Below are 9,593 nucleotides of genomic sequence, written 5' to 3'. Positions count from 1 at the left end.
AATATAAAAAAAATAACAAAAAAAAGAGGATGGTTTGATATTATATTAACGTATATTTTCAAATTAGTTATCCATAAATAGTTTTATCTTCCTAAAATAAACAAATAAAATTGATTTAGATACACTTACTTGTATTCAATACTAAAAATAAAAAATAAAAAATCTTAAATTAGATTTAATATCAACACTTTTTTCTTCTGTATTGTTAAGATACTCAATTAGAAAAAATAAAAATCAAGGTTCGAGGTTATCAAATAGAATTGTTTAGATATAAAATATTATCGTCAAGATTTGAATGTTGATAAAATAAAATTAAAAAAAAACCATATTCAACTACATCTCCCCATTTTGCCCCTTTTAATATAGTATAGATAAAGTCAAAGATTGTTTAAGTTTTTATTCCATTTACATGTATGGTTGAAAAGAATTCGAAAAAAGTATGAAAACGAATGGTCATTTAACAAAAATATAGTTATACCATACTGATATAAGTGATCGCGTACGCTGATGTTAATGATCGCACACTTTTTTCTGCGCAATAATAATTTTGTTTTTATCATATATTTGTCGATATAACTCTATTTTAACTAAAGGACCACTCGTTTTCATACGATTTTTTGTTTTCTTTCCAACCATGCTTTTACTTAAGCAAAATGTTAAAACGTCTTTAGTTTTAAATGACTTTGAATTTCCATTATGTTGTCGTTAAGGGAAGAGCAAAAGAGACATAGGTAGTACAAATGAAGAGATCATTTAATATTGAGGGTAAAAGTGGTATCACGCCAAAAGGATCAATAACAAACAAGTTTCTAGAAAGAAATCAGCCATAGAAAAGTTTTTACTTTTTGGATGATTTTTCCGCTAGCCTTTTTTAAAATTTACACTTTACCTAGAATAACTCAACTCAATGGCACATGATACCCTACCTATTTACGTTAATAAGAGTATTTCTACCCCTAGATTAACCAACACTTCAATTTAACAAGTAACAAAATGCTATACATCTTGTCTTGTCTTTGAAGTAGCATGGCCCCCTAATTCCTCCTAGTCAAACATCAAGTCCTTAGCCTTAATCATCAACGTTGCTTCAACAATCATCATACTAGTGCATAAGCTCGAGATTATATTGTCCCTCCCATCAAAAGGAGTAAAATATCATACTAGTATAAAGATGTAAAAAAATAATCATTTCAAGTCAACTAAGTTAATAACTAAGAAGCATTAATATAGATACAAACACAAATACGACAACACATCATATTTTCAAAATCTAGAACATGGACACAACAAAAACACATTGATTAAGATATGCATTTTTAAAAATATGTATCATTTTTATACAAGGAACTTCAAGGTCAATGAGTTTAAGCATTTACGTGTTCAAAAAATTAGTTTGGTGTATTTTTCATCCATGTCTAAAAAAATTGAATCTTCTTTGATTTTGTACAACTAATATCTATCACGTTATTGCACAAATAAACATTTGATACGTGTCGAAATGTCTAAGTGTCGGACACGGACACACAAACCAAACTAGAATGTTGATACTTCTTTTTAAGTTAATGATGCATTCATGCACTACATTAGAAACAAAAAAGTGAAGCAGCACAATGAGATGATGATGTAACTAATTGGGACATGAGTGAGAGAGAAAGTGGTAAATGGCTTTACAAAAGCAATCAAAGTTGCTCATCATATTCACATCAGCAAGCAAAAAATGAGCAGCCACAAGAGAAGGAAAACAGAAAAAGCAAAGTGGGAATCTGATTTGGAACTCACTCAACATAGCCCTCCCCCTAAGTAAACTATATAAAGATAAAAGAGAAAGAAAGTCAGTAAGTGCAGAGTGACAAATGGGTGTGTGAGTCAGAGTGTGAGATTGGCATTATATTCTCATATTCACATTCTCTTCTCTGACATTTTTGCATGTTGGCTCTGCAATTTGATATGGGTTTGGGAAAGATTGGTGGAGTAGAAGGGTAATTCTTTTGGGGGATTGGAATCTGATTCTATCATTTGTTGTGTTCTTTTGTTGGGTTTTTTGTGTTTATAAATGGATACCTTGGAGTGTTAGTGTACCTCATAATTCATCAAGAAAATCAATGGTCTGATCTTCTTCTGTATTTTAACTTTTTCAGCACAGTTTTCCTTTCTGTGAAGGCCTAGGCTTGAGCTCTCCATTTTTGTCTTTCTCTATCTCTAAGGTAAATAACTCAAACTTGATACAATTCAGTCCCACTGTGTTTCTTTCTCTCTCTCTCTCTCTCTATCTATCTATCTATCTTCAAATATGAAACAGAGTTTCCCATAAAGTATCAGTAAACTAATAGTCGAGGTTTCTCTGTTCTCAAATGCAGAGTAGCTTTTGTTCAGTACATCTAATGTTGGGAAAAGAATAATCTTCATCCACATTTATTTAGTTTAAATCCTATTATGATCTCTTAACTTTCACTTACTTTTTATATTCTTTTGTAAATTGTTTTTCCTAGTCTTAAAGTTTTTAAGCTAAATTACAAAAATACCCCAGAATTTTGCCTCTTTGTTCCTAAAATGCTTACAATATTACACTTCACTTTATGGTTCATAAAGGTTTCAAAATTATCCTTAGATAGAAATGAATTAGAATTTTTTATGGAGATTGGAACTTAAAATAAGACATGGATCACTGTCTTGGAACAATGTGACAGCATTTGTTACTCATTTTTCGTTTTAGGTGGTCATCATCTTGTTATAAATCCGAATTTTCTTCCAACATTTTATCAAACTTTATTCCATAGTTGTTAAATTTAAGGTAGTTACAGGTAATATTGTAACTGTTGAAGGAAAAAAAAAAAAAGAAAAAAAAAAGAGAGTATTCTTGAAAGAAAAGACGAAATTCAGAAGTATTTTTTATAATATAAATTAAATTAATATCTTCTTAAATGCATTATGGACAAGTACTTGTAAATTTGTATACATCTTTTAATGACTAATATAGAATTTAGGTTAAGATATCATTTCTCTATAAGTCTTAAAAGAAAAGTTCTCAAAGCTCCTCACTGAATAGTTCTAAGGCTGGATTCGAACCAACTTTGCCTTTATTTTTCTCTCTGTTCTTTTCTTTTTGCTTTTTCGTTTGGTTTTGTTGGAAGTCAAAGATCCCTTGCCATTGAGTAGTTTGTTATACATACCAAACAGACTTGAAAACACCTGACTTTGTTCTCCACAAAACAGCTGCGGATTACTCTTTTAAAGAATCCTGGGATACAACCATGAACGCACTAGCAGCTACAAACAGAAACTTCAAGCTTGCTGCTAGGCTTCTCGGTCTCGATTCGAAGCTCGAAAAGAGCTTGCTCATTCCATTTAGAGAAATCAAGGTTTGATTTTTCTGGTGACTCTTTATTTATTTTAATTCACTAGATACAATCAGAAACAGACATACAAATTCAACAGCACAAGGGATATGCATTTGTAGGAGCCTTAGAAATATTAGTATGGTATTAGTAGAGGCATAAGTGTAACTAGCGAGGTAGTTAGTGTATTTGGTTATAAATAGATGGAGGGGGATTGCCGGAAAGCAAGCAACTATTGAATGATTTAAGGCTTGGATCAGCATACTCAAGACAAGAAAGAAGATCCAAGTGCTTTATACTTGATTTATTCTGTAGTCGTTAACTTTATATTTCAACATATTCGAGTTTTTTATTCTTGTTAGATGGTATCTTAACCATATATTCTAGAGACATGTTATTAAAAAATTTGAAGGCTTCTCTTTGGTGCTCTCTTTCTTCTGTGATTTTTCTTTTCAAGATCTTTACTTAGATGGGGATACTTCTATATTTTCTTAGTTTTCTTTCTATTTTTATATTTCTCCATAGTTTTTATCTTTGAACGGTAGTGTCAATTCATTATTTCAATGAAAAGATTGGTTTTTTGTTAAAAATTTTAAATCAAAATCAGCCTTGTGGATATGACAGGTTGAGTGTACCATACCCAAAGATGATGGCACATTGGCATCCTTTGTTGGTTTCAGGGTCCAACATGACAATGCAAGAGGCCCCATGAAGGGAGGGATCAGATATCACCCTGAGGTTGGTTGTTTGTCTTCTTATCCAGTCTTCCTTTTACAAGAATCGAAGTTTCAAGGGCCCCTCCTTGTATTTTGCTCATGGCCTACTCTACACAAATCTCCGGGAAGTCCTCACCCACTCCTATGTCAAACACTTGGAGATAACAAAAAAATTTACTTGGGGTTTGAACTTGTGACACATTGAACAATCCGGAGTCATATTTATGAAAGCAATATACATACCAATGCAGGTTGACCCTGATGAGGTAAATGCTTTAGCACAATTGATGACATGGAAGACAGCAGTTGCAAATATACCCTACGGTGGAGCCAAGGGAGGGATAGGATGTGATCCTGGAGAATTAAGTATATCGGAGCTAGAGCGTCTTACGAGAGTTTTCACTCAAAAGATACATGATCTTATTGGTGTCCACACCGATGTCCCAGCACCAGATATGGGAACAGGTCCACAGGTTGACTAAACATACACAGTCAAACTTAGTTTCAAGCTGAATTCTTTTACAGTTCAAGAGGTTTCAGCTTTCCTCCTTCCTAATTGAGTGTGTTGCTTTGAATAGACAATGGCATGGATACTAGACGAGTATTCTAAGTTTCATGGCTACTCACCAGCAGTCGTAACAGGGAAACCTATTGTAAGTGCTCATACGGCTCAACTCAACTTCATGCATTACTATTAAAACAACTAATCAAACTTGACTTTCCCCAAACTAGGATCTGGGTGGATCTCTGGGAAGAGATGCAGCAACGGGGCGAGGCGTGATGTATGCAACAGAGGCCCTACTAAATGAGTATGGAAAGAGCATATCCGGTCAAAGATTTGTTATTCAGGCAAACACTTTAACCTTGCTGCTAGAATTTCTCGTTAGAGCTAGCTAACATCAATATATACCATTACATGCTAAGTACAAATATGGACTGATATGTTAGGGTTTCGGTAATGTGGGGTCGTGGGCAGCCCGACTGATCAGTGAAAATGGAGGGAAGATTGTAGCAATAAGTGATGTAACAGGAGCAATAAAGAACAACAATGGGATAGATATTATAAGCTTACTAAAGCATGCAAAGGAATACAAAGGTGTGAAAGGTTTTGAAGGGGGAAATCCGATTGATCCCAAATCTATTTTGGTTGAAGACTGTGATATACTGATACCAGCAGCCCTTGGAGGTGTCATTAACAAGGAAAATGCTAATGAAATCAGAGCCAAATTCATAATAGAAGCAGCCAATCACCCAACAGACCCAGAGGCTGATGAGGTGAGCACATAAATGAACATGAAACCAAATAAAGATAGTGAAAAAAACTAAAATTGATAATATTTTGTCATCGGTAGATATTGGCAAGAAAAGGAGTTGTTATTCTACCAGATATTTATGCAAATTCAGGGGGAGTTACAGTTAGCTACTTCGAGTGGGTTCAGGTATCCCACCCTCTCTTTTGTTCATTCATTTACTAACTCCTTTCAGAAAGACACAACAGATACGCACATGATATATAACTCAATTGAAACAAACAATACAAATGCAGAACATCCAAGGATTCATGTGGGAGGAAGAGAAAGTAAACAACGAGCTGAAGACTTACATGACAAAGGGATTCAAAGATGTAAAGGAGATGTGTAAGAACCATAATTGTGACCTCCGAATGGGAGCTTTTACACTTGGGGTCAACCGAGTCGCGAGAGCCACAGTGCTGAGGGGTTGGGAAGCCTGAGCAGCTGCTTCTCTCAGCTTTAAATAAATGGGGAGATGCTCCACTCCCTCACCTAGTGTTGCTTCCTTTCCTGCTGTATTTTCTGTATACAGCACTCTATTTTTCATAGCATTAGTTATTTTTATTGGACAAGCATGCAAGAATTATCATCTCTGCCCTAAAAAATGCCAAATAAATGGCGTGGTTTTGCTTCCTCCCAAAACCTATTGAAAGGAGATTTATGGATTGATTTTGGATGAGAGGAGGAATCCTCTCTAGGCTGAAGCCATCCACTTGCTTCCAAGCTTAAATTTCTAACTCATGAATTCTTCCCATCCTTTAGCTCTGGAAGGTTCGTCTTCACACATTTTGATATCAAACTTCAGAAAAAGCAATGAATTTTCTAGAGTACCATACCATATGACAATAGTTCTTTTTTATAAGAAAACAAAACTTCACTGGAAAAATGAACACAAGAAAACAAGAGTCTAACACTTACTCCACTTCAAACGAATAACATTAACCACACAAGGAACTCCAATCCAAAAGAATATTAGTCCAAGACCGTGGAAGATGGCATAATTACAAAACGTCAATTTCAAAACCTATGGAAGATGATCTTATTCTGTTCAAAACACGCAGCAGGAAGAAAAATATGACAATCGAAATTTCATCATCCACGAACTCAATCCACATATTATATTCAGGAACAGATTGCAAAATTTCGGTTGCCGTGGTTAGTAAAACGCTAAAATTTGCAGTAGAATTAAATTAGGTAGTAGCTTCAATACCCAGAAGTTCAATTCCAAATAAAATACAGTACAAATAAAGACTCTTGCAAACGCTTCTCAAAACGACATTGCAAATGGAAATTTGATAAAACTATGATATTACATAATGCTAATCTAGAATCTTCCTCTACCCCTAAAGCCACCACCACGGCCACCACCTCTTGGAGGACCACCTCTGCCACCTCTTGGGCCACCTCTTCCACGAAAGCCACCACCCCCACGGCCACCTCTGCCGCCACCTCTGCCCCCTCCACGACCTCCACCTCTAGAGGGAAACTGTCCCCTGAAATAATGAAGACATAAAAGTAATTTCTATACTGAATCTAACACAAACATTGTGAAGCATTGCTCACTAGTTGGTTCTGTGATTCTTTCCACTAAAACAATAACTCCTAAAACCTTCTAACCAGAAACAAATCGTTGGAATTGTGATTGACAACCAATATTTGGACACGGAATAGGAGGAAAATAAAATAAAATAAAAAACCATGATAAATGCCTTACACAGAAGCCAGAGATTCGCAGTAAACTAAATTGTTTATCTCAAGTACACAATAGGCCAATAGGGTTACGGAAGATTAACATCAGCTTAATGAAGCAATAAGAAGTAGAAGCAGAACAGACAGGTTTTTTAATTTTTCATCAGTCACATTAGACCTCATAATATGAACCTACATAGTTAGTTTAGATCATAAAAATTTGGAACCATATAGACGGTGTAAGTACTAGCTAAACATTCAATAAAAATAAAAATAAAAAAAAAATAAAATAAAATAAAACTGACAAAATTCTATTCAGGATAGAACCCCTATCATCAGTTACTCGTGATTTTACTTAATTTGGAGGCCAAAGTTTCAAGTACAATAGAATCTTTCACTCAACCCCACCTCCGTTCAAGATTCAATATAAACAAAGAAATATAAAAACGTGCTAACCTGAAATTCTATCCAAACCTTACCCCCGAACAATAAACCTAACTACGTGCAACACAAAAGCTACATTTTTCTATTGCAGCACCATGAAAGCCCTAAACCCCTCAATACAAACGAACATAAGCAATCACTTGGAAAAGGATGTTAAGAAACATGTTGATAAACGAACTCAAATTCTAGACCAGCAGACCTCAGTTGAGGTGGCAAAAAAAGGAAGAGATGGATTACGTACTTCGGTTGTGGGAGGAATCTAGCAAGAGGTAAGAGTTTAGCTGGATCGATATAAAATTTATCCCCAGAAGCATAAGATGTCGCAACAATTCCTTCCATCATTTTGATTGAGAAATACTGCAATCAAGTTAACAAAAACAACGATTTATCAAATACCAAAAATATATCCAAAACTAAACAACTAACAAAATCAATGCCAGTGGACTCACGGATTCATTGATGGGGCCAAAAATTTCATCAACTTTCCCTATCTGAGTTTTATTCTGAAGATAAATAGGGGCATTAAAGAAAGGAATCTTCTCGTTTGTGAGCTTTGTGACTGCATCACCCTCACATGCATGAAGGAAAGTAGAAACCTCTGTAACAGGGAAAAAAAATCCTTTTTACTGATGAATACAGCTGAACTTGTGTGATTCATTAACAATCTAAGGGAAAAAAAAATAGATAAAACTTGTGTGATTCATTCTTAAGACTTTTGAAACTCAAAGTTCAAACAGCTAGAGAAAGAGGGAAAGTTCAAAAACAGAATCCATCGTTCATTCCGATTATGCAAACGCAAATACCAATAACATCTAAATATAGCTAGTCTTAAGGAGCCCAAGTGAACATTGCATTGTAACTAAAAAAGCATCCTGGTAGCGAAGAAGCGAAAGATGAGCAAAAACCAAAGTAATGAATGATTTAAGAAGTAATGGGAGATACGAACCAACGACTTCAGATGGAGGACCCTCATCACGGAAGCCTCCGCCGCCACGACCACCAAAGCGGCCACCTCCCCTGCCGCCGCCGCCTCGGCCACCTCCTCTACCACCGTCACGGCCTCCCCTGAAGCCACCGCCGCCCCTTGGAGGTCGCATTCTTCTGCTCTTGCTATGCGAAAAGGAAGGAGCTTTTCTTTATCGGAGGCTCGCTGCAAGATCTTCCGTAGGGCTTTTAGGGTTTTATGGGTGTTAAAGTGAGCCAATTGCCCATTGAATTTCTTTACCTATTTATTTATCTATTTATTCCTATTTGGTTTAGAAAAACATTTTTGGAAAGTAAAAATTTAGATTCAAATTCGTAAATAGTTCATGTATTTTATAATTTATAATGGTTTTGTTTGTATAGTGGAAAAAAATCGTAAAAATTAAGTATTAATGTTTGTTATATAATACTATAATTCCATTAAAATTTAAAGATTAAATTATTATAAATTGAAATCATATGGACTAAATATTTACAAATTAAAGTTCATGAACTAAATTATACTTGTATGAAAGTTTAATGACCAGAAATACTTTTTAAAACACATCATTTTTTATTTAAACTTTCATAAAAGATTAAAAGTAACTATCTAGTCCATAAACTTTGATTATTGGTAGATTTAGTCCCTTAACTTTCATAAAATATTAAGAAGTTTTATTAAATCTTAATAGCATTTTACGATAGAGACTAAATTGTTACAAATTATAGAGTACAATAATTAAGCTGATACTCATAAATTAAAATTTAAAGACTCTATTGTTAAAGATTTGAACGTACATTGACTAAATCATTACAACCTTCTTGTTTTGAATGTGTATGCATTTGAATTTCGTTTTAGAAAAACGTGGAATGAAAATAGAGAAATAAACAAATACCGAATAAACATACAATGTACAACATGCTATTTACAAATATGAGAAGACTTACCCTTGAAGACTTTTTCTTGGTTTTTCCTCCCACAAATTGGAATAACACGAATTCTTCCACGAACAAGAACAATGGACACAACCACTAAAGTTACCTTGCTATTCTCTAACAAGAAACGGATTGTTGGATCCTTCTTTGTTTTGAAAAAGTAAAAAGGGAAAAATTAACGAATTGTGAGAGTGAAGTTGAGAGGTTTTCACTGTGTG

The 9,593-nt window shown here is 34.5% G+C and overlaps 2 protein-coding genes across 2 annotated transcripts; one reads left to right on the top strand and one right to left on the bottom strand.

The window, feature by feature from the left end:
* The first annotated feature begins 1,604 nt into the window (after positions 1–1,604).
* On the top strand, positions 1,605–6,073 carry LOC120073253 (glutamate dehydrogenase 1). The gene is made up of 10 exons (XM_039025985.1): positions 1,605–1,979; positions 2,139–2,204; positions 3,214–3,359; positions 3,960–4,073; positions 4,303–4,524; positions 4,630–4,704; positions 4,784–4,900; positions 5,000–5,326; positions 5,404–5,490; positions 5,598–6,073. Exons 3-10 carry the CDS (start codon positions 3,252–3,254, stop codon positions 5,781–5,783), a joined length of 1,236 nt encoding a protein of 411 aa, XP_038881913.1. The 5' UTR covers positions 1,605–1,979; positions 2,139–2,204; positions 3,214–3,251; the 3' UTR covers positions 5,784–6,073.
* A 426-nt stretch (positions 6,074–6,499) lies between these two features.
* Positions 6,500–8,573, bottom strand: LOC120073254 (putative H/ACA ribonucleoprotein complex subunit 1-like protein 1). The gene is made up of 4 exons (XM_039025986.1): positions 8,423–8,573; positions 7,926–8,074; positions 7,718–7,833; positions 6,500–6,836 (listed from the first exon to the last, which is right to left on the bottom strand). The coding sequence occupies exons 1-4, from the start codon at positions 8,571–8,573 to the stop codon at positions 6,668–6,670; spliced, it is 585 nt and encodes a 194-aa protein (XP_038881914.1). The 3' UTR covers positions 6,500–6,667.
* Positions 8,574–9,593: the final 1,020 nt, after the last annotated feature.

This window comes from Benincasa hispida, chromosome 3 (genome assembly GCF_009727055.1).
Source record: "Benincasa hispida cultivar B227 chromosome 3, ASM972705v1, whole genome shotgun sequence".
Classification (NCBI taxonomy): Eukaryota; Viridiplantae; Streptophyta; class Magnoliopsida; order Cucurbitales; family Cucurbitaceae; genus Benincasa; species Benincasa hispida.
Note: the sequence above shows the minus strand (reverse complement) of the source record. Positions and strands in the feature narration are given on the sequence as shown.